This window comes from Hermetia illucens, chromosome 1 (assembly GCF_905115235.1).
Source record: "Hermetia illucens chromosome 1, iHerIll2.2.curated.20191125, whole genome shotgun sequence".
NCBI classification, from domain to species: Eukaryota; Metazoa; Arthropoda; class Insecta; order Diptera; family Stratiomyidae; genus Hermetia; species Hermetia illucens.
This window is the reverse complement of record NC_051849.1, coordinates 96418309-96444383: the sequence shown is the minus strand read 5'-3', so window position 1 is coordinate 96444383 and position 26075 is coordinate 96418309. Positions and strand designations below refer to the sequence as shown.

Genomic DNA, 26075 nt, shown 5'->3' with positions numbered 1-26075 from the left:
ACCATTCTTGTTATTAACCCAACTGAAGTGTTCGAAATCCGGTGTGGGTTGTTGTTGCCTCTCGCTATCCCGGGTGTCCAATTTATCAGAAAGATCTCTTTGTGGATCGTCTGCGTAACGACGATCACTTTCTTTGCTGTTTGCGGTTGGCTTTTTTGTAAATTTGCCCGGAACTGGTGGATCTTCATTTAGATACCATCATTCCAAAGCCCACTATCTCGGTTGAAAAACCGCTTGTCTGGTTTGGTGACCAGGGGGTTGCATAGGCTGCTTTGTGGATCTTGTTTTTAAGTGAGATCATTTTTTCTATTTATCTCACGAAATCTTCATTATAAACTACACGATGGGCCAATACGTTCCTCAGCTTTTTTTTATCGGTGGCTTGATTCGCAATCAACGTCCGATATTGAGGTGTGATGGTTTTGCATTCAGTGACGGCGTCTTATGACGATATTGGAGATTTTACTATTGAGTTCAACAAGAAGTTCTTAAAAGCGAAATGGTCCAAACAGAAAAGAAGCAGGACAGTGAGTCCGAGCAAAATTATTTTCACAGATCAGTTGTCTTTCTAGCTATCAAAAGCGGATGAATGTGTATGTCCTAAAATGAAAAATTCTTTCAATGCACGGTAAATATCCTGTGTAGATCTACATTGTGACTCTGGGGGCAGTTGATTTTCTACATTAAAACTTTGGATCCAGAATTGATAGTTTGATGGCGAAATCAAACGAAGTTGCGCTCTTTAAGAAGACACAGCCCTGAACCCGTATAACTGATTAATGGAAATTTCGTATTCCTTGCTATTGCGAGGATCTCTAGACAAAGTTTTATCTACTAAACATCCTAACTAAATATATAGAAACACTTTTCTTTTTTGTGGATAATAATAAAAAGAATCAATATTTGGTTATAATGCCTTCAGGATCAAGACAAAATCTCAGAGGAATTTAAAGTTCAAAGCAGAGCCACTGGGATTACATCTTATCAGCGACAATTCTTCTCGTTAAAGGTGATGTTCTGCATAGCAGCTTGGCTGCAAGACGTGGAGACGTTGTCCTCGAACACGTCGAATACGCGGATGACATCTAATTGCTCCTTCACTAGGTCATAGACCTATTCCAAATGGCTCTGGACTTCCAAAAATCGGACTGAAAATAAATACCAACAAAACCAAGTTTCTCGGTTTGACAGCAGATTTCCGACAGCAGTACGGAACTTGATGTCGCTCAACGCATTACTTTTAAATCTAAAACTTAAAACTCGAATGTTTTTTCCGAAATTTTGAAATTTTACTATTTCAACACCAATATCATGTTGAAGCCGATTCGCTACTGTGCTACTATATAGGACTAGTATATGGAAAGTGACCACTACTTTTACTCAAAAGCGGCAACCTTGCAAGAATTCATATCCGGATCCGGTCTGAGCAACAAGAAGCACAAGTGACAGTGGATAGGTCACACATTGAGAAAGGAGCGGTTATGCATGCAATGGAACCCACTATCTCAGGATGACCGGAGAATGCCTCACCCTACGACTGCGTGGCGTAGTACAATGGAGGGAGATTGTAAACCTCTCTGAAGGTGTTGTGGCACATTCCGGAGAACTGACAATGATGGCGCATAGATGTGGTTGACGCGTTGTGTTCCACAAGGGTTTAGGGCATAATGGATGTTTGTATTCCTCTCCGTGATGGTTTTGCTATTGTGGCTCACTTTCTACGTGCCCATTTGAATATTTTCGGTTTTCTTCGTACGTACGTACATATGTATATGCACCTGAATACCTATTTAGGATCGGAAAACCTGAAAATAACAGAGGGGCATTTATATAAAATCTGGGCATCAAAATAGATCCCACTTCGATATCTGCTCGAATAAAGTTAATAATTATGTTTATATTTTGAAAACTTTAATTTAATAAATTGATGGAAATGCTACTGTTACTAACAAAGTTATAATAAGGCAAATTTTCCGATTTCGTGCAAATTTACTGTCCGGAAGACATCGTACATAGGATATGTTCTCTATGGGTAGCGATATACATTGAAGCTATGTCGCTCAACTACACGAACGACGTACTAATAATAATCGTTGGCGCAACAATCCAATTGGATCAGGGCCTTGAAGTGTGTTAGAGCACTTCATTCAGGACCGTAACGGTACACTACAGAATAGCCTGCAGGAGGCAATGTGGTCAGCATTGCGCTCGCCCGAGATTATTACCCTAATTTGACTCAGGTACTCATTCACAGCTGAGTCAACTGATGTCCGATGGCAAACCACGATACAAATATCACTGCCACCAGTGAGATTTTAACCGCGGCCTTCCGTAAGATAGCCTTGTGCTCTAACCACTCAGCTATCCGGAGCGATGTAAGCTGCAACGATTAATGCTGCCTTTATCGCACTGAGTAATAAAACCTTGGAGCTTGGAGCGAATTTATCAAAGAAAGCCGGAATTTTCATCAGAATAAGGGATGATAAGAGACACCAGGCTGGCGTACGGCGAAGTACAAAAGGAAAGAGGAGCGAAAACATCGGGCGAAAAATTAAGGTAACTCGGGAGAAGCTAAACCGGAGAAGAGGCTACACGAACGGTTGAACGAATCAAGAGGGCAGCAAACCCCTAAGACAAACTAAACTCCCAAAAAAGTGGAGCAGGTGAGGAGGACGGTTGAAGATGCTAACGAAACTTACGTGTTGCGACTTCCGGAGAAAGATGTCAGAAAAAGAAAAATTGGAGTAGGTTGCGACCGACGGTTATTATCATCTCGAACTGAGGCGACGGATCATACGCTGATATTCTCAGGAGAGTGAACACAGACCCATAAATCACCAGTTTGAGAGAAAATCCAAGGATACAACAAGTGACAGATTCTTGAGCCAAAATGGAAAGTCCTCAGGACAGGATGCCGAAATAAGAGCTAGCAGGCGGGAGATCTCTAAAGGCTGGAAGGATATACGATGGGGTCACCATAAAGTAGGAGGTTCACGAAGTCTTGGGAAAGGAGTTTGACCTTGTTAGACTTCATAAACCAGCGGTTAAAAAGGTAGGAAAGACCTACGGTAAAACACAAACCGCCATCATTAGGAGGCAGCATTTAAACTACTGGCAGCAAGGAGAGCAAGAATAGGCTGGGTTATGTATCGTTTTAAGGAGCAGTTAGTACTGAGGTAGTTCTTCAGGTGCCTTGGCTTCAGTCACTTCGTCAAGGCATGGACCAGACAGGACAAAGCAATGTAGAAGATGTAAAGCGGAGGGCCACGTCAGCAAGAACTGTGGAGCTGACCCAAATTGCTCACTGTGCAAATCAAAAAGAGAGTGTGGAGCATCGGCACGTTCCAGGTAGCTTCTAGCATATTCCAGGAATACGGGAGGGCGTCAAAACAAATTGCAGATCAAGATACAAATCAAACTAACTGGCAAAAGGTCAAACAGGTCATGCAGTGCTATTGGCTTGCGGAGCACCACCCTTCCAGGAAATAATTGAGCACCCGGAGGAAGAATTCTTCAAAGAGAAAGTGAAATGAGTTAACATATGCAGCTGATATGCTCCACCTAGCATTACACTTAACGAGCCCAGTATGAACAGATGCTAAGCAGTCTGGTTTTGGATGCGAGAGGACATTATCGGATAATCATAGCAGGTGATTTTAAAACGGCGGAGTACGAATGTGAAAGGACGTGTTCTGCTTGAAACACTCGTGGAGATAAACGTGATGCTCGCGAATGTTAAGACCGTATACACTTTCAGAAGAAGGGACCTGATATACATGAACGCCATTTTAATCAGATGAGTTACTTAGTAAGTTATCGGGGACTACACTCACTGCAATCTGCAGGGATGTTGATGGCGAATTAAGCTCCAAAAAGAGCTCTTACAAAGTGCCGAGTGAGTTGCCGGGATGGACGGCGAAAGCTTTCGAGTGGTTGACGTTCTCTACAATCCTCAAGCCTGATGTATCCCTGCAAGGTGCGGCCATAGAAAAAGTCACCCAGATCACTCAATGAACGACGGAAGCATTCGATGCTTCTACGCGTAGAAAGCGACCGTCATTAGGTAATTCAACTACTGGTGAAATAATTGAATTGCAAGTTTGTGAACCGTTTCTGGCGAGGAGGGTTTATTAGAGATTTATGGGAAAAATGGGTCAATAGGGGGAACGCAGACAACTGCGGGGCCGCTTAATAAGAACTGCTTCAAACATTTGTGCGAAGATGTCGATATATACTCTTCGAGTGGCGTTTAAAAGATGGTAATGAAAAGACTGCGAAAATCACCCCAGTTTACCGGCCCGCGCTTTCTGAAAGAAATTAGTGCGACTCTATTTGACAGTCGCTGAAGAGGTACTGCGAGAAATATGTTTGTATAACATACCTAGAGGCAGTCAACACCCGAACTTTTTACTAACACCTTCAAAGCGTGCTTAAAAGAAGGAATATTCCCTGCTTATCAAAAGCAAAAAGTCTATCATAATTTCGTCTCATCTGCCTAAAAGTAGGTGAATCCAGTTTATCAGTTGATGGCTCTTAGGGTTTGGAGTACTTTTATAACCATATCATATGAAGCAGTTCTGGTGGTGGCTAGAATGAGCCCAATCAACATTGTGGCGAAAGAAACGAATGTGCTACACCACCCAAGTTTGCAATAGAGAGAAGGAACTGGGGGTAGATTTTAGAGGATACGAAAATCACACGTGTCCGCGCGATTGAGCTGGAGTACGTCAAAGCAGTTTGCAATACATCTATATAGTTTTCACCTTTCATCCGACCTTCCCAACGACCATTTCACCGACGTCCCTAGTAGCCGCATACATCCAGAGCATAATATTGTTTCTTACGGGCTTGACAGTAGACGCTTCACAATCCAGATGATATTCTTCGGTGACCCGTAAACTGCGAAAAAGCGAGAATCATTCATTTCTGAATTTGGAACAATTATGAGAGAGCCCTAATATGTAATCGAATTTCCTTCTTTGCAATGTTGACATTGCTGCTGCAAAAACTACTTTATAGCTTTGCAACACTTAGGACCCTCTTCGACAAGTCTTTTTTTGCGATACGAGCACTAATAAGTTTTCCATCTTCCTTCGGCAGATCCGCAGCAAGCTCAGCCGATGGTTTTTAACAAACTCGCGAATCAGCTTCTTATCCTCCCGCGTTGCGGGCACACGTTTTTTCCCGCTTTTCGTCTATTAGCGTGGTAGCCATTAAGCTTTTTAGTAGCAGTCTGGACTGCTCGCCGTGAAAACTTCATTAACTTTGATAATTGAAATTCAGATTTGCCTTTTATTCATAAAAAGGCGCCAGATATTGATGGTATTTCAGCAGGAGTATGTAAGCTGGTGTTCCACCCACGGCCATATTTGCTGCTTGGCGCGTTTAGTGCTTGCCTGAAGGAGAGCATTTTTGTTTGTCGCTGGCGAGGCTCATGCTTATAAGCAAAGGGAAAGAAGATTCTTAGTTGCCGTGTGCATTCCGATCACTGTGTATATTTGACACGGCCGAGCAAGTGGTCAAAAATTCGTTTGAAGTAGATTCGCTGAAGCATGCCGTGTTGCCGGGGACTTATCAACAACGCAGTTCGGGCTCAGAGCACGGTTGATGGTGTCATGGAGGTCGCGGATGCGGTTCATTGAGCTAAGGCACACAGTCGTCGATCTCGACAGCTAGTGCTCCTCGTAAGGCTTGATGTGAGAAATACCATTATAAAAATCATTCCATGTGCCGAGCTATCTCTTGCGGATATTCAAGGATTAGCTGAGAGACTGCTCGCTGCTCTAGAGGGCCGAAGGAAAATGAAGATCACGTCGGGAGTAGCACAGGGATCCATCATGGGGCCAGATATGCCAGAAGAGTTGTACCTGATCGGTTATGTAGATGACGTTGCGACATTTATTGCTAAACGGATTATTGAACAGGAGCAAAGCACACTTGTATATTGATGCGGCGGGTAAACGGATGGATGACTGCTCATGGTTTCAGCCTTGCGCTGGAGAAAACCATGTCCATTGGCGAGCGGATTATAGAGTCAAAACTAACGGTTAATTACCTTGGTTTAACGTTCGACTCGAAGATGAGTTCCTTCGAGCAAATCAGGGCAGCAGGGGATAAGGCTGCAGCTGGAGTCTCGGCCCTATATCTACCAGGAAACGTGTTCTTATGGGAGTAATGCATTCTGTTCTTCTCTAACCTGCGGAGGTATAGGCTGATACCCTTGGTAAGTAGAGCTTTCCGAGTGGCGTATACCTATTACGAACCAGCCATCTACAGCCCCAAGGGAGAAGACTCAAGAAAGGGTGTAGGTAGAAGGACGGCGCGGATCATCGACAGTTAAGATTTGTAGCTGAATCGAAAGTATGGTGAAATTGATTATTTCCGTACCCAACTTCTGAGTGGGCATGGAGGCTTTCAGTCTCACCTGCACAAGATTGGGAAGTCATGACCTGATGATTATTTGTTCTGCCATGGAGTGGCGAACGACGCCGACCACACCTTTTTCTCTTGTGGAAGGTGGAATGGGTTTCGTGAACAACTTTACACAGACACAGGGGAGCTGTCTCGAGTCAACGTTATCAGAGAGATGCTGAGGAGCACTGGCAAATGAAGTTGTGTTACGCAGTACATTTGGGTTCTTCTTGTTGTGAAGAAGATTGAGCTCGGTCGGTGTAGGGAGTGGATGGCAAGGGGTCCCTTAAACTAGCAACTCCTTCCCTCCACTCGTTGGTGAAATAAATTCCCTGATTTAAGGGCTCACTGAGGCGGGAGTGCGGGATCGAACAACTGTTCCAAGCTAGTTCTCTGATGACGGGGAGGTATTTATTTGGGAGTAACACGGCGATCCATTCCGCGAGTCCAAAACCGTGCGTACCCTAACTTCTCTAGCCCCCCCAAAAGACCGTTGTATGTGGTCCGCTACACTTGCTAAATTTCTTTTCTTAAGCTTACATCAACCTTGTTTGTTTTCCAGCAAATACAACTTGCAAGAAGTTTCTGTCTATTCTTTCACGAGGTTTTTCGATGGAGTAGAAGATGGAGATTGGAAATGAGATGCTTTCCCTGAGCTTGAACATGATTATCATTAATCGCTAGTGGAGACGCTTCCACAGAGCCAGGAAGGAATGTATCCCACCACAATTTATTGTTGTTTATTATTTTCATTTCTTGATAAGTTATCACTTTTTGTTTTTTAACAATATCGCGCTTGACACGATTTAGCCGAATTAGTCATTTTTTTTGTTCTCACAATTTATGCACTATTAATGAATAATTTGACAATGCACTTTTAATTTGATCGAAAAACGTTTTCCAACATCCTTTTTCTTTACGTTCTTTGCTTGGAGCTGTTATTTTTTTATTTCTCTTTAGAACTTCGTATGGCAGACTTCACAATAAGGTAGACTTTCAGACTTTAGCGAGGATCTCTTAAATATGTAATCCTTGATACACAGGGTTGACAGAATTGATTGGAGGTGCGCTCGCTTACTTTCTAGTGAAACGGTATGGAAATACTATTTGACGATTACTTCCGTGAAGCTGCATTTAGGTTGCGAAATACATGCAAGATCCCTATTTGCTACTTCCTGCTTCTGCGGAGCATTTCTGCCTGGATTGGCAGTTCTATGAAGCCTATGTGGTCTTTTGATGCTTCCAGCTCGCGACGTATTACAATTTTGTCCTTTCACGCTTCACTTTATCGGTTATATGTTGTATTGGTCTGAGCTAATAATAGTCAAACAAACAGTTGCAATCGCGCCGGAGATTATCTATTCACATTCCTTCAAACCACATAACTTGCAACTCTGCGAACCACAAAGTACCCACATGCACCTATTTAATCAGACATCTCCCAGCAATTCCTTAACATTTCAGAACGTGACCGAGAAGCACAAGATTGAATTGAAACGGGAGAATGATACGCCGGTTTCAACTCGAAAGCGCCGTGTGGCTTGTTACTGATACTTGAAAAGAAAAGTCCCAGCTCTCCAAGATCTCAAGATTTCGTGATCGTCTCCATTCCCATATATTGTCTGAAACCTCGTCGAGATCGTGTCATCCAAGACCATCTTGCAAGTACTTTTATTTAAATCATGACATTTTATTTTGAGGAGAAATGTCCGTGCACAGGCCAACATGAAGCATGAAAAACTACTGCTAATGTTTATAATAAATGATTTCGTGTAAATCAATTCATTGAGCTCAGCCAACTTAACTAACGCGGAGTTTTCCCTTCTCTGGTTTTTTGCAGGGTTTCGTTTGGTTCGTCAAAAGGTTCAATGGTCGAGACATTAGTCTTCGAGACTCCTACACCGTTACCGGAGCATGCTGAACGTGAATTTGGCTTTCCCGCGGAAAACTTCTCCACGATATCAGCACAACAGCAACAGTACAGCGGCGGCGGTTTTGTCGGTGGCGGAGGTGGAGGCGGATATGGCGGTGGCATAAACGTTGTTGGTAAAATGATCAACAATAATAATTATAATCACAGCAACAATAATAATAGTTCGTGTTTGGATGATAGTGGAATCGAAATGCAAGAGGAGTAAGTATGACCAAAACTTATAGCAAGACGTTCTGAGGCTCAGTTATTCTATTTTTAACTTGGCGTTCCGGATGGAAACTTCCACCTATAAAAGCCTCCAACATTTGTTTTTTGTTGATTTTATTATTTATTATCTTAAATGTTTCACTGATGCGTTTAATTGAATTGGAACTGAGCGCTCATTCTATTTAATGCTGTATATGCCGTTTTATCAGGCTTAATTATAGTTAGGAGAAAAGACTAATCTTTCCGACAACGCCGAAAGTATAATGAATGATTTTATTATTCAAGTATCGTTATTCCGAGGACCAGTTCTCTGCACTGGCTAAGCCTTAGTTTTTGACTAACAGACACTTTGTGTGTTATCCCCTCATGATAGGATTGTGACAGACACTATTGAGGAACTTTCCTTACACCTTGAAGCCTCGTGACTCAGTGAATACGTGGAAGGGCAACGCTCTGAACGCTCTCTCTAGGTCAGGCGTCGTTCAACTTAATAAAATCTTACTTGCGCATAAATATCATATTATCACAGCTATCTAGGAGAGCTAACCCCTTGCAAGATCAGTTGCTCGAAAGAATATCATTTCAGTCATACCCTGTCATCAAAACGTATCGGGATTTTTAATTTCAACGAGTCGCTTATAGCAGAACCGGTTGTTTCCCCCTTTATTTTCTAACGACATACATGCCAATGTTTTATGGCGAATGCATCATTAGTATCTGCTTGCAGTCTTTTTACATCAGTCAACTTTTTACCTTTTGCCGCATTTTGATATGTATATCTAAACAGCTTTTTTGAGCCAAAAGTTCTTTTGAAATTTTCTGTTGCTAACAAAATTTCGCGCGAAACGCTTTCAGAGGAGAGCTTCAAAATCAAATCGGTACATAACATTAACAAGTGAATCAGAGTACCACGGCCTTTATTTAATGTACAGCTAGAGTGGGAACCAAAGAAACTCAGGAAACTCAGCGAAGGAGAAACGCATGTCATTTATAACTTTCAATACCTTCTGCATCGGAGCAGCACAATTGAAGAAAAAGGCCTATACAACATCTTAATTATCAAAAATTTTGAACATACGAAATCATATTGTGTACTTCCAAGTAAGTGCATTCGTCATAAGCGGTGATCTGCATCCATGCCCATTAGACAAGGAAGGACACCATCATCATCACGAACGGCGCAACAACCGCTATCCGGTCTAGACCTACCCTAGTAAGGAACCCCAGGCATTCTGGTTTTGCGTCGAGGTCAACCAATGCGATATCCCTAAAAACTGTCTGGCATTCTGACGTACACTATCGCCCCATTTGAGGCAAGATCTGTCACGCCTTGTTTTTCTACCATAGATATTGCCCTTACAGATTTTCCAGCCATGATCATTCTTACCCATACGGATTAAATAACCCGCCCACCGTTACCTATTGAGCCGGATTTTATCCACGACTAGGCGGTCGTTCGTGGTATTCTCATGTAGAGGCCCAAAAATTCTTCGGTTGATTCTTCTCTCGAACACAGCCAAGAGTTTGCAATTTTTCTTGCTAAGAACCCAAGTCTCCAAGAAGAACATGAGGACTGGTAAAAGCAGTATTGTATGCTGTTGGCAGCCAACAAGCGTGAGTCTGTTATTGTTCTCATTTTACCAGTACAATTTGATGTTGTCGTTTCTTTGCTCTTTGGTGTTGACGTTGCCATCATGTGCTTGGCCTTGCCTTCATTGATGTACAGAGCAAGAGCTCGCGCCGATCACAGTCTGCTCCATCTGGATGAAGCTAGATTGTACATCTCTTCTTGTTCTTCGCATAATGTCAATATCATCAACATTGACTAGACTTGAAGAGGAAGGTGCCTTCGGCATTTATATCAGTATCGCAGATCACTTTTTCCATGGCCAGGTTAAAGAGGAAACATGATAGAACATTGTCTTAGACCGTTGTGGATGTTAAATGGTTTCGGAAGTGAGCCTGATGTTTTTATCTGGCCTCGCACATTGGTGAAGGTCAGCCTAGTTAGTCTTATCAATTTCGTAGGGATACCGAATTTTCATGGGCGTGTAAAGTTTTACCCTGGCTATGCTTTCTTAGGTGGCCTTAAAGTTAATGAAAAGATGGCGCAACTGATGGTCATATTCCAACTGTTTTTCCATCGCTTCCTGCGCCTGATCTGTTGCTGATTTGCCTGGAGTGAAGCTTCTTTGGTATGGGCCAATGATGTTCTGGGCGTATGGGGCTAGCCGAACTAGCAAAATAGCGGAGAATATCTTGTAGATGGTACTCAGCAACGTGATGCATCTATAATTGCTGTACTGTGTAGTATCTCCTTTTTTATGTATGGGACAGATAATGCCTCGTTGCCAGTTGTCCCACACCTTAAACATAAGTTAATGAGCCGCTTGGTGTAGTGCGCCGCCTCCATATTCAACCAATTGAAATGCAATTCCATCGGCTCCTAGCGACTTATAGTTTTTAAGTCGAGGAATTGTACGGACTGTTTCTCCCATGCTTGGCGGTAGCAGTTTTTGTTTTCAGTTGGCGGGACTTCCAACTCGCCGAAGGTACTCAATCCATCGCTCCGATATGCCCCTGAATACGGGTTCCGTCCTTGCTTGACTGTTAAAATCTCATTGTACTTCGGACAGGCTTTGAGGCGAGGGAGTGCACGTTCCATGAGAAAAAAGCGCAAATCGTTAGTCCGTTATCATTGTCGTGTCCGTCGTTGTAAAATCCATCCTGTCGGAGGCTTCTTCCGTGGTTTCGTAACTTCGATTTTCCGTTTAGGGTTGTCAGCGGTGGCCAGTCCCCATTTTGGAGAACCAGTTGGTGCAGTTTGTCCCATTTTTAGACGTAGGAGACCCGCCTTGATGCTTCTCCGACTGCAGCTTTTCGTTAATAAAGAACTCCCAACGAACACCACGTGAAGATGGAGATAGGGTTTGGTAGTAAAGCTGTTGACTTTGATTCATCAGGCGTTTCCCAGGTTTGATGCGCCATCCTCATGCATACCAATTGATGTTTTGGCCCTGCGACCTATACTACCCTTTCACCGCTACTTTCACGTCATGCCAGTTAGTTGGAACATAAGCGCGTACTAAGCATTCGCGGTATATATAATGAAGATAATGAAGAAGAAGGACAACGAGGAATCTCTTTTCTTTAGGCTGTCCTGTTCACAAGCGAAATTGGCTCATCGTGATCGATTGCACCATTTTGTTCTATCAAAGGCCTGATCTGGATGCAGTCGCGAGGTTTTCAAATTCCCATCTTACCATCAACTCCGATGTTTACACCAACCTTGGCAAGTGAATTCTCATTAGTGCGAATTACTTGACCATACCGCCAAAGACGCATCTCTCGCAATTTTTCCACCATCGATGCAACCTCATATAGATTGCGGATAACCTCATTTCGGGTATGATCAAGAAATGTTACGCCACTAGTCCAACGTAAAATCCGTCTCCATTACCGTGAAATGCGGTTCATTGGCTTTCATAGTGAGCCAACTCTCAGAACTATGGAGGGCGAAAGGGCGAATGACATTGCGGTGAATTTGTGGTATTTTCTTGCCAGATGGTGTCCTACCTTCCTGAATAACCCGAGTGAAGAATTCACTGAGCCGTAGGGTTGGATCCCAGCTCTTCGCTTTTCAGAGCTTAGAAGCAATGTCGTTCGATCCTGTTGCTTTCCATGATTTCATTTGTTTTATTTTTTCCCCGACTTCAGTGGCGCTGACAGGTGACATTGCTGTTTGTCGAGGATGAGCCAATTCTTCCATCGAAATTTGCTCCTAATATTTTCGCTATCTATCCGTTGCGGCTCGATATGTCGGTCAGCAAAGTATCGTTCTTGTCATTGACGCAACAGAAATATACAGTCGATACAGATCTCCCGCGTCATCCCAAGCGTCCAGGTTATCGTAAAGATCTTTGAAATGGATTGGCTGTACCACAATGATGTTTTTCTTTGCTTTCTGGTTGGCTAAATTGGCTAGCGTTTTATGTCGAGAAACTTTTGGTAGAGACATTTCTTTTCATAGATCTTCATTCGAACATCGGTTCATGAACCGCTTACTTGGATTGGTTACTCTGTGGATTGCAAAGACCGCTGTGTGAATCTTGTTTTTAATTGGATTCTGCGGTTCTTCGATATTCGTAGCGGCTGGTAGTCGCGTAAGTGAGATCATTTCTTCTTTATTCTCGCGAAATCGCCACCATCTAATACGCGGCAGGCCAGTACGTTCCTTGATTCACAAGACGGCAATTAAGGGCTGAGGTGCGATAGTCTCATAGGACACGGTTTTGCTGTCAGTGACGGTGATAAAATGTGGACGTCTTATGACAATATATTCAAGTTGCGTTCTACTGTTCCCATTATAAAATGATGAGATGAGGCAATAGTTTAATGACCTATTTATTTACAAGTACAAGGTCATGAGTGTCCGTTGCCGTCTGCCTTTTCACCCACATAACCATTAACGTCGCCTGCAATGATGATATCCGACCCTGCAGAACGAGTTCAAACCCCATTTTACTCGCCGCGGCGATATCGCTTTGCATGCCAGAGTCCAGTCTCTGGATTAAGGGGTATAGGCACCTGCCGATGCTGAGTTGAGATTTTGGATGCTGTTCACTTCAAGCAAGTTGTTTACCATCTCAGCGCCTTCTGTATACCTCTAACTCTGCAAACGTAGGTTACCCACCTGGTGGCTACGGTCTTTAACAAGGATATGATTTATCTGCGAGTTCATCTCAGAATTAGTCTTTTCGCTAAAACGTCTCCACGATTATCGCTTAGTCGACCTTATGCTCTGCTTTAGGTCTTTCTTTCTACCCAACAGCTGAATCAGGCTCCTGAGCTCGGTTGATAAGTGTCCCCGTTGTTCTCCTCCATCCTGATTTGATGCGCCTGCTAGAGAGGGGCACTCAGTTCTGTTTTGTACGTCGCCCAATCTGTCTTTCGCAGATTCCGAGATGGAATGGTTGGCGGTCATGTATTGCGCTGCTAACACTATATTCCCGAACGACTTTTTTAGGTTTCAAATTCGATAAATTTAAAACTTGCACCGACTGTGAAGGTTTACGTAGCCAAGTAGGGTTTTTTCAAGTCTGCCTCTATTTTTAAAACGTTGACTAGCGCATTGCTACAGCACTAATTGCGTTCTATTCTTAGAATTGCCAAGGTCAACCAATCGCTAAACACCTAATATCAAGAAAGGGCATTCCTGCTTAGCACTGGGAGCTTTTTATGTGAGAAGTTTCTCATGTTGTTGTCCCAGCGCAAATAAGTGTTTAGGAGTACTAAGCCATTAAATCTGAAGCACAATAAATCTACAAAAGTGTTTACAATTAGTTAAGTTCTTGTACATACGTGGTTACACAAGTCCTATGAAAAAAGGTGTAATTCTAGTAATTACCTCGTAATTTTTCTGCTGAATGTATGTTTCGGCAAATATCTAAAGAAGAACATACTGCGATTGCCGTGAATCACTGTTGGACAGCCTCAATCTAACTTTCTCGCCCGTAAAAAAACAAGTTTATCGCGATTCTCCCAGATCAACGTTATTTTACCTAAAATACCTGCAATAATATAAATTGCTTTTCGTCTACTTTTTGCAGCATCTTGCGGAATGAAGATCATGTTGCCGGCGTAGTAAATCATTTCCCTCGTTTTCTGACGAGTGATTTTTCGAGATGATAGTCTCCAGATTCGTGCAGTTTCTATCTAAACATTTTATCTGGTTTTCTGATTTATTGCATTATGCTGTTTGTTACGTAAGGGACGTGTGTTGCTTTGTTGCTCTTGTAACAGCAGCAGAAACAAAGTCACGCTCATTACGTGGTAAATTTACTTTCGGCATCAACACACTACACCAACACCTACTTACACGATTTGATCTATATATTTTCTTAAATTTAAAAATATCTTTTGTTTATTCATCGTTGAGTTTCCACTTCTGTGCTTTTCATTCTTGAATCAGATTTTCTGTTACTTCGGTTGCATTCAAATCGGATTGAGGGTAGAATTGGCGGTCTGAGTCAGATATTCAACTGAAAGTCAAGATTTTTAGATGAATCTAAAAATAATTGCTCTCAATTAGAATATGTACTTACTTGAACCAATGCGCCGATAGACTCAATGACGCATGGAAATTGGGTGAAGATTATTTGAAACTGATTGGTGTAGGCCTGCTTTCTGGAAAACTAGAATAAATGGTGAGGTGGATACTTTGAAACTGATTTTTGAGGTAATGGCTTCTTTGAATTGGATTTTGAGCAATTTTAATGAACCTACTAGACTGAAAGTAGTTTAGTGATTGATTCTCTTTTTTCGTTTAAAACTAGTTAACTTTCATCCTAACAACAAATTTATAGATTCGCAAATTTAGATTATAGGGTATGCACTTTATGTGATTTACTACACGGTCATTGATTTTGGCGTTTGAGTAAGCTCGGCTTTGTCGGAAAAATTTGAAAATCTGTAGTATTAACACCAGTCAAATTCTTTGCTCTTGGCAAAGATAGACAGGTGCGACCATATTTATTCATCAAGCACTATCACCAACAGTATAAATTTGTATCGAGTTCAATGGAGCCTCCCCATGTCTGCAAATTCCTCGCATATGTTGGCCAATATCCCTTAAACGGAGCATAGCGTTTCCATCATGCCAACTCGCTATTGTTGCCAGTTCGATGATTACAGGTTCTCCTCTTGTCCTGCGCCATGTGCTTCTGGAGCCATCCACACGTTGGGCACTTTGAGATCGTGGATTCCATTGCATAGCCGGCGATGGATTTGTCGCTCTTTCTTAAAGCGTGGTTTTAGTTAAGATATCTGCTGGTACATGAGCCCGTATATTGATTCAGCTTGTCGTTCGAGAGGGAGCTTTTGAATAATAGACATGGAATAACCTCCTTTTCAAGCGCAAATACCTGCAATTCCAAATTTTAGATAAAACAGCGAACTCGGATCCAGTGCTCGTAGTAGTTCGGTGCCACCGTCCGCAGAAGCAATGCTACCAATATTGACAAATTTATCAACATCCTCAACGTTGTGCCCGTTAGCGCAGATAAGAAGAGATCAATTACCAGTCAAACCAAGAACCTTGATTTCTTTAGTATTTATTTTCATTCTAACTCTGCTTTTCTTTTTTTCCAAATCCAGAACCATTTCGCTAAGGTCCATGACTCTGCGAGTGAGTTAACAGATGCCACGAGAGTCGAGGTATTTGAGGAAAAATATCACTGTCGATTGAAGTCCTCCACCTCCTCCAGACAAGGCAGTATGGATAACATCATCGATAACAAGAAGGAATAACATCAGGACAGATTGCAACCTTGTCGGAAACCGTGTTGAACTTCAATTTTTTTGCTTACAATTTGCCTTTATTCAGTATGTAACATTTTGCGCACTCATATGTCGCCCTGATAATAGCTATTAGTTCCTATAGAATACCACTCCTGTGTGGAGTAAGGCACTCAAGATACAATTCTTGTTGACGTTGTCGAAAGCCTTCTCGAACTCGATGAAAAACAAGTAAAACGCAGACCCGAGAAGAATCCAGAGCGGAAGCCAGCTCTCTGTCGAACAAGCTTTCGAGGTATTTCTTGATTGCATTCCAGGATTATTTTAACTATTATCCTTGCGACGGAGGGAGCAAGCAAATGGGCCTCCAATAGTCGCACTCAACACGGCTGCCTTTCTTTGGTTTCTAATCAATCAATTCCTTTATAGGTAGAGAGACCCAGCAGCTCTGCAGACACGGTAGGAGCTGTGATGAACAGTTTCACAGGGAGACCATCAAGTTCAGCTGCCCTGCCGTACTTGGGCGTATTAATGGCCGAAATGATTTCGTTTACCCTCATTCACCGCCGCAACAAGAACATTCAATTCACCACGTTCCTCGATACGCTTTCAAGTCTCGGCAGTCAGTCAGATCTTATGGCACCCACTCGGGACATGGCTAACAGCTGCACTTGCGCCGCAGAGAAAAAAATTTCAATTAAACGCTCTGATCTCTTTACTATAAATTTTACTTTATCGAAATAAAATTACACTGTCCTATTGCAGGCTTCGTGTTACGTTGACTAATAGGGTATTGAAAGTTGCAATAATTGACTGCCCCTTCCTTCGTCCTTCGCTGTTGGTTATCTGTTATGGTCAACGCCGATCATATCTCAACAATAATTACCATCTTCTTTTTCTTTAGCTTTTGTCTGAAGGTTCATCGTGCTCGGTTGCATAACTTTGTTCTGTCATTTGCCTGATCTGGATCCAGTCGTGAAGCTTTCAATTCCCCATCCAGCGTATCAAGCCACCGTTGTTTCAGCGCGCCTTCTGGTCGTTTACCATCGACTTCGATGTTCAGTCCAATCTTGGCAAATGAATTCTCATTATCGTTATTTGCATGACCATACCATCGAAGAAGCCTCCCTCGCAATTTTTTCACGATGGACCCACTGGTCCAACGCAACATCTTCGCCCCTTTTGCCGCGAAACGCTCTTCATTGTCTTTTATAGTCGGTCGACACTCAGAACCGTAGAGGGCGACAGGGTGGACGACAATGCGGTTCATTTTAAATTTGAGATGTTAATACGTCGATCATAAAGAATGCCAATTACGGAAAAGCCCCTTCATCCAGGTTGCGCTAATGCACCAAGCAATTTCATCACGCAGTTCTCCTTTGGCTGATAGCGTTGATCCGAGGTATTTAAATTGTGGGTTGTGGGCAGGTTATTGCCACCGACAGTGATAGTATCTGCTTCATTAGGATTGGTCGACAAAAATTCTGTTTTATTCAGATTAAATCTATGAATGTGTGTGACATGAGGACATGAACAAGCTGCTGGAGATCAGCTTTGATATAAGGCGCCAAGGAAGCATTATCTGCATAAAGCAGGATATAAGGCGCTGGACGTTGGATGGCTGTGTGACGACGTCCATAACAAGAACAAAGAGGAGTGGTGAAAGGGTGTTTCCCTCATGAACTCGGACAGAGACACGAAGCGGTCTTTATAGTCCCGCCACACTATGCGCTTTACTTTTTGGATTGTGGCAGAGCAATTTAACCCGGTGTACAAGTTCTTCTGGCACTCAATGTTGTCGCAAATCATGGCAGATGAATTCATGTGGCACACGGTAACGGCTTTCTTTAGATCCAGAAATGCAATGTGAAGAGGGCGATGCTTCTGGTGATGTTTCTCCATGAGTAACCGGGCAATGTGTATTGAGTCAGTAGTTGTGTAGTTCTGGGCAAACCCGGCTTGATACACGGTATTTTGAACGATTTCGCGAACACGCTTTTCAAGAATGCGTTCAAAAATCTTCATGGTATGGTACAGCAACCGGATCGGACGGTAACTTGAACATTGTGTTGGACTACTTTTTTAAAGTTTTGTGTAAAATAAAACCTTATTAAAATCGATTCATCTGTCTGTCACACAATCGATTCATTCTGTCTGTCACACGCACTTTTCTCCAAAACGGCTAAACCGATCCGAACGAAATTTGGTGGACAGATGGGAACTATGAAATCCCACGCATACAGTGAGTGACATAAATTTAGGTAGAGTTTAAGTTGTTTAGGGTATCAAATGAAAGGTCTCGATTAGTACTGATATTAGTTTAGTCGTGAATTGCAAAGTGCGTGAGTAAGGAGTTAAAATGTACGCACTTGAAGTGAGACAGGACTTATTTTCCGAAACTACCCAACCCAAAAATACGAATCAGGGAAGTGCGCTTACATGAAATCTAGGCCCCAAAATATCTCTCATTCCGATATCTGCTCAAATAAGCTTACTAATAGTATATTACCAACTTTTAGAAATTAACTGAAAAAGTCCCCTTAAGTTCTTAGGAGTACTAAATTGTGCCGGCATAGAAGGCAGTATCGTGCATACGCATAATAATAATAATAATAATAATCGTTGGCGCAACAATCCATATTGGATCAAGGCCTTGAAGTGTGCTAGAGCACTTCATTCAAGACCGTAACGGTACACCACAGTACACTGTGGGAGGCAATGTGGTCAGCATTGCGCTCGCCCGAGATTATTACCCTGATTTGACTCAGGTACTCATTCACAGCTGAGTCGACTGGTGTCCGACATCCAATCACGATAACAAATTCCTCTGCCCCCAGCGAGATTTGAACCGCGACCTTCCGCTACGACAGCCCAGCGCTCTAACCACTTGAGCCATCCGGACACGTGCATACGCATGCCTGATAGTATTGACCCGAGATATTTAAATGGCTCAGTTCTGGGCAGGTTACTTGACAGAGGTGAGCGATTTAAATATCTCCAGTCAATGCTATCAGCTAATGGAGAACTGCGTTATACTCCTCACGAAGGGAAACACAAAACCTTTTATACCTGAAGCGTCAAGCTTTGGGTTTCCCGACTTGTTTTGGAACTGTTGTTTTTCTTGTCAGTCAGATAGTGTTCTACATTCCTGAATAACTCGAGCGTACTGAGCCACAGTGTTCGCTTTCCGAAACGCAGAAGCAATGTCGTTAGGTCCTGTTGCTTTCATTACTTCCCCAATTTCAGTTGCGTTGACATTTGAAATTGCTGCAAATATGATGCTTGTGGAAGTGGAGGATGAATAAATTCTTTTGTGGCGCGGCAGGATTCGCGGCATTCGAAATTTATTTCGAATGTTGCGAGTGCCAACGAATAGATGGCGCGGATCTATCCACTTTGCGGATCACGACACGGGAGTGGAGGACCGGCGAGTGTGCCATGAGTTAGGGGCAGAAAAGAAACAAATGAAGGGAGACGTCTTTTCTGCCTCTAACGTTTGAGAAGCAAGAAGGAATTCAGTTCTCAACCATCAACCGGACTGGTCGTTTTGGTTTTGTATTTCATCTTAAATTAAAGAATAATTGTAAATAATATAAAAAAAGATAAGTTCTATGATTAAGTCAATTCAAACGATTCGCTTTTCAAATATTTTTCTTTTGAATTAAATTAAATATTTTTGTATATAAAAGACAATTTAGTGACAATAATGCAATAGCTTTAATAAAACTGAATAAATACTTAATTGGTGACCCCGATTTTAAAAAAAAAGTTCGTGCCCTTCAAAAGTTACAACTGATAACAACACATCTTGATGCCGAATTTCATCGTAAGGTCTATGAATTGGAACGCAGCTTGGAAGAAAGACATCGTGATATTTTCAAGAAACGTTTTGAGATCATAAATGGAGACTATGAGCCAACTGAAGAAGAATGCAATTATTCGGATGCTGAATATACTCTGGACTATACTCGCGCCATAGATGATTTCCCATTGTCAAGTAATAGAAATCCATCCACATCCCGAGTCGGAGCACAAGCAAGAAAGAAAAACGCCCTCCTGCACAACAACAACCACCACAAATTCAACAGCAGCAGCAACAGCCACCACAGCAGTATCAACAACAACAACATCAGTGCCACAACAATCAACAACAGCAACAAACGGACGTCCCCAGCACCGCCAACGCCGCAGCTACAGCCGACAAACTCGACCAGCGCCACCGACGAGGAGCTATACTTAAGAGAAATTATTATTCATTTATATATAATATTTATTTATTTATTCAGTTAAAAAAATAGTAATAAAAAATTTTGAAATCGCTGCAAGAGACGGCGTGGAGGTGTTTGGCATCGCGAGTCCTCCATTTTTGGTGGTGTTTTTGGTCTGCGCTGGATAGCGTCCGCTTCGTTTTTTTTCTCGTTTCGTGCGTGCATTTGTGGGTGCGGCCTGCCGTGTCAGTATAAACTCACCGCGGTTGCATCTCAATCTCGTACTTTTAGTGAAACAAGATGTCTTTTGACAATAAAGACGCAGCAGGCCCATCGGACCCGCAAGTGACCGCCCTCGCCGTACGCGTCCCTCCGTTTTGGCGGCGGAACCCCGAACTGTGGTTCGTGCATTTGGAAGCACAGTTCCAAATGTCCGGCATCACATCGGATGCGACACGTTTCAACTACGCGGTGGTCGGCCTGGACGAAGAGTCCATACTTCTGGTGTCCGACGTGGTGAAGTCGACATCGTACGTGCAGCTCAAGAGCGAGTTGATCAGGCGCCTGTCGGCAAGCGAGTCGGCAAAATTAGACCACTTGCTGGCGGGTTTAACGTTGGGTGATCGAACTCCCAGCCAATTGCTTCGTGAAATGAGGCAATTGGGTGGGAGCAAGATCGGCGACGACCTGATCAAGTCGCTCTGGCTGCGTCGGCTCCCGGAGGGCACCCAGGCGATCCTCGCTTGCGTCTCCGGTTCCTTGGAGGAACTGGCAGCGACGGCCGACCAGGTCCAGGAGGTGTACGTACGCCCAACCTTGGCGGCCGTTCAACCACCGTCGGATGAGGTGGGTGAGTTGAGGCGCGAGATTGCTGCTTTAACAGCCAGTATGGCCGAGATGCGGGCGATGTTGGACGCTCAGCGTTCGGGCGCCAGATCGCGAGCACGCTCACGGTCTGCCACCCGAAAAGGGCGATCAGGTAGCAGGTCGTCAAGACAGTCCACGGACCAAGGGATTTGCTGGTACCACCGCAGATTCGGGGATAAAGCGACAAGATGTACGCTACCGTGTAGATTCTCTCCTACCGCAAAAAACTAGGTCCGCGGGGGGTCTTGGCGGCGGCCACCCAGAACGCAGCGCCACGTCGCCTAACTATTTTCGACCCCCTCAGCAGGCGCAACTACCTCGTCGACACGGGTGCGGAAGTTTCGGTTCTTCCCGTACCCCAGCATCATCAACTTTTCCCTCAACCGCTCAAACTTGCGGCAGCAAATTCCTCCCGCATAAACACGTACGGGTATAGGCAAGTAGACGTGAGTCTTGGCTTGCGTAGGACGTTTTCGTGGCGTTTCATCCTGGCGGATGTCAGCTTCCCCATACTAGGCGCAGACTTCCTGTGTCACTATGGATTGCTGGTGGACTTGCAAAACAAGTCTCTTATAGATTCCTCGGCCATTTCATTTCCCCTGAAGGAATACAGCCCGACCCAGACAAGGTGCAAGCGATATCAAGCTTCCCGCGTCCAAAGACAGTGAGGGAGTTGAGGAGGTTCTTGGGCATGCTAAACTTCTACCGTCGTTTCCTGCCCAAGGCCGCCCATCTCCAGTCCATTTTGAACGCGTACTTGTCTGGCCCCAAAACTAAGGACACACGAGAGATCGTGTGGTCTGAAGAGGCTATCTGCGCGTTTGACAAATCCCGTCAACAACTGGCTGACGCTACACTCTTGGCATTCCCTCTTCAAGATGCACCCCTAGCCGTTTTTGTTGATGCCTCTGACATCGCAGTAGGTGCTGCCCTTCACCAAAAGGTGGACCAAGTTTGGCAGCCGTTGAGCTTCTTCTCGAAGCAGTTGAATCCCGCTCAACGGAACTACAGCACCTACGATCGCGAACTGCTCGCCGCATACCTGTCCATCAAATACTTCCGTTTCTCCCTAGAAGGCAGGCCGTTCACAGTGTTCACGGACCATAAGCCTCTCACGTTCGCTTTGAAACAGAAGCCCGACAAAGCGTCCCCTCGTCAGCTTCGACACCTGAGCTTCATAAGCCAGTTTACGTCGGACATCCAGCACGTGTCCGGGAAGGACAACATTGTTGCTGACGCTTTGTCTCGTGTCTCCGAAGTTAACATCCCCGCCTCACTCGATTTCTCGGCTATTGCCAAGGCGCAAGTGGATGACGCAGCACTTCAGAGCCTCATGTCCAACCCCAAATACAAATTTCGGGAGTTGCCCATCTTCGGCTCAAACCTCTCGCTCTGCTGCGAAGACTCGGAAAAGGGACCTCGGCCATACATTCCGGCCACATTTCGCAAGGAAGTGTTCCACGCAGTTCACGACTTGGCGCACCCCGGCATCAGGACAACAAACCGGTTAGTCACCGGAAAATACTTCTGGCCCTCCATGAACAAGGATATCAATTCCTGGGCCAGAGAGTGCATCGCATGCCAAAAGTGTAAAGTCTCCAGGCATGTTAGGAAAGAAGTGGGCTCATTCCCCCGCACCACCAAGCGTTTCCACACCATACACCTCGACATAATAGGGCCTTTGCGAGACTCGCACGGTTATAAGTATTGCCTCACAATCATCGACAGGTTCACGCGGTGGCCTGAGGCAATACCTCTGAAAGACATTACGGCGCAATCATGTGCTGAAGCCCTCTGTCGAGAGTGGATACCTCACTTTGGCGTCCCTGCAGTGGTCATCACTGACCAGGGAATGCAATTTGAGTCCACCCTTTTCTCCGAGTTAGGCAAACTCCTTGGTTTTAAACGCCAGCGGACTACGGCATACCACCCACAATCCAATGGGGTGTTGGAACGTTGGCACCGGACGCTGAAAGCCGCCATTATGGCACGCGACGATCCGTCCTGGACGCAAGTCTTGCCTCTCGTCCTGCTCGGCCTTCGTACAACCCGCCGAGAGGAATTTGCTGCCAGCCCCGCGGAGCTGGTTTACGGGGAGAACCCGAGACTCCCAAGCGATCCGGTCTTCGACAAGAGATCGGGTCTCACGGGGTCGGGGTTGGTGCGTCTGCTGAGGGACAATCTCCGACGTATCAAGGCGCCACCACCCTCTCGACACTCGTCCATACCTGCTTGTTCGCCCAAGGAACTGGACACATGCACGCATGTGCTAATCGGAACGGATGCCGTCCGGAAACCGCTGCAGCCTCCATATGAGGGCCCGTACCGCGTTCTCGAGCGGGGAGAACATTTCTTCCAGCTCGAGATCGGTGGTCACAAAAAGGCGGTCTCTTTGTCCAGGCTGAAACCCGCGTGCGCCCCGAAGCAACGTCGTGTCCGCTTTGCAGATTAACGGCGAACGAAGTTCGGGGATCAGTCGCTGAAACCCCTAGGTTTCATCTGGGGGCGGAGTGATGTGGCGCGGCAGGATTCGCGGCATTCGAAATTTATTTCGAATGTTGCGAGTGCCAACGAATAGATGGCGCGGATCTATCCACTTTGCGGATCACGACACGGGAGTGGAGGACCGGCGAGTGTGCCATGAGTTAGGGGCAGAAAAGAAACAAATGAAGGGAGACGTCTTTTCTGCCTCTAACGTTTGAGAAGCAAGAAGGAATTCAGTTCTCAACCATCAACCGGACTGGTCGTTTTGGTTTTGTATTTCATCTTAAATTAAAGAATAATTGTAAATAATATAAAAAAAGATAAGTTCTATGATTAAGTCAATTCAAACGATTCGCTTTTCAAATATTTTTCTTTTGAATTAAATTAAATATTTTTGTATATAAAAGACAATTTAGTGACAATAATGCAATAGCTTTAATAAAACTGAATAAATACTTAACTTTCATTGAAATCTGTTCGAAATATTCTCGCCATCTATCCGTCGCGACTTTCGACCAAAGCCAAGTCCCTCGGTTGATGAACCGCTTACCGGGCTTAGCAACCCCGAGGGTTGCATATGTCGCTTTGTAGATCTTGTGTTTAACTTGATTCCCCGATTCTTCGACATACGTAACGGTTGGTAATCTTGTGACATAATTTCTTCCTTTTTTAACGATCGCCACCATTGCAAGGTCGGCCAGTGCGTTCTTCACGTCACTTTATCGACAAAGCATTGCGCTGAAATAGTACAGCTCTTACGAGATGATGCCTATAGCATCGGTTTGTTGTTGACAGACTGGAAACCACCCTTAAATATATCACAGAATTAAAATCAATGAATCCAACTAGACCGGATGGCTTAATGGTTAGAGCACTAGGTTGTCGTAGCGGAAGGATATCAAGGCTATTAAAATGTTTGCTAAAAAAATGTCTACCAAGGTCACACATAACATTGAGCGACTCTGGGCTGGGCAGAATGTCCAGTGAAGATGAACATCGCCAAGGACGCCCATCCTTGGCTCTCATTGCAGAAATTTTGGAAAAAGTAGAAGATTTTGTGTTGGCAGATCGAAGAGGTATATAGCGGAGGTCATAGGGACATCATATGATAGCGTTCGAAGAATCCTTGTTAGCAAATTACGCATGAAAGAGGTCTCCGCGCATTTGGCACCGAATATGTTAAAAGGTTTTGTGTATTTCTTTTATAAAAACATTTGGTTGCTCATTTGTCCTATTATTACCTAGTACGAAATATATGCATATGTCCAATTACTAAAAATTATAGTAATATATTACTATTAACTTGAACAGATATCGGTATGGAAGGTATTTCGGAGCCTAGGCATCATATAGTGGTAGCTTCTTGATTGTTTTCATATTTTTCGATTGAGCGGTTTTTGAGAATGAGTCAGTGAAGGAAATGATCACTCTCGACTCTCCGCACTCCCCACCTTTCCAACAAATGTTTATTTGATAGCCCACATGACTAAATGTACTTTTTAGTCGATCTAACCGACATTCAGTACGATAAGTGCCTGCTTTTAGAACATGCCAGCAGGATTTCGGATCGAGTGTCGATTTTTTGGACAAATCAAAAGGTATTTGCTTGCCTGCTCTGAAAACACTAACGCCAAACGTTTGCGAAGGCTTGGAGTTTGGGGTCAAGTGCAAACGTTTGGAGTCGGTATTATATTTATTTAACCGGGTGCCCACCAGAATAATTGTTTGATATTGTCGTCAACCGTGGAGCGTGCATATGGAATACAATATAGAAGTATGGACGTTATCAAGCTTTCATATTTCTTTCATTCATCATCCAATAAACCTCAAAATTATTACAAGTTGGATGCCACCCTGTATCTAAATCCAAAAATGTACTACTTTTCAACCGAAACTTTGAAAGCTCCAAGATTTTTTCCCCTTTTTTGCAATGGATTTCGAATTTATTGTACGTACTGCGGGTAAAGTTTATCTACCTCTCCATGCGACTATCTTGTATCTTTTGAAATCGAGCTTTGCTTCTCTTCGGCGGGCACTTACCGCTGACTTTTCATGATGAAGTGCAAAAGTCCAGCTGGGAACTCGTTTTCGTTGGCTTCTACGTTTCCACTTTATTCTACAATCCGAGGGCACTTGGTCGGTCATCATCATTGCATATACTTACAGGAATGTGTATATAATGATGATTATAAAAAAGTTACGTAATTTCAGGAGCGTGAGAACATGGTATCGAAACTGGTTAGGGGTGAGCGAAATCTTAAAATTTATATACTCAGAAGAAATGGAAAAAGTGATGCGTCAGACTTCATATAATATTTATCTTTTAGATTATCAGTACTTCAATTTCGTGTAATGTATCTTTCTTCCAAGGTTGTAAGGCTTTTCTTGCCTTAACTAAGTTTTTCATTTAGGACATACTAAGCGAAGACGGCTTTACGGTTTCGTACCAGGGCAGAGGCAACTCGTCAGACGCTGCCTTATCCCACCCCTGTGGCTCGTAGATTTTAAATGCTCCTTTATATAATTCGTAAAACTTGTGTGTTAAGCCAAAACGAGGGGTCCGTGAAAAAAAAGAGGGATTAAGTGGCTTCCTATTTGCCCGATCCGACATCAAGCGGATGCGGATTTAGGATCCCTCAATCCTTAAACAAAATATTTAAGCTCTGGCC

General features: G+C 43.8%; 1 protein-coding gene across 2 annotated transcripts in view; it reads left to right on the top strand.

Annotated features, from left to right (window-relative positions):
* LOC119646389 overlaps positions 1–26075 on the top strand; it is a 340942-nt gene that overhangs the window by 174849 nt on the left and 140018 nt on the right. For both annotated transcript variants that reach the window (XM_038046834.1, XM_038046833.1), the window contains exon 3: positions 8252–8545. In XM_038046834.1, coding sequence (XP_037902762.1) covers positions 8252–8545 — 294 coding nt within the window. The remainder of the gene's footprint in view (positions 1–8251; positions 8546–26075) is intronic.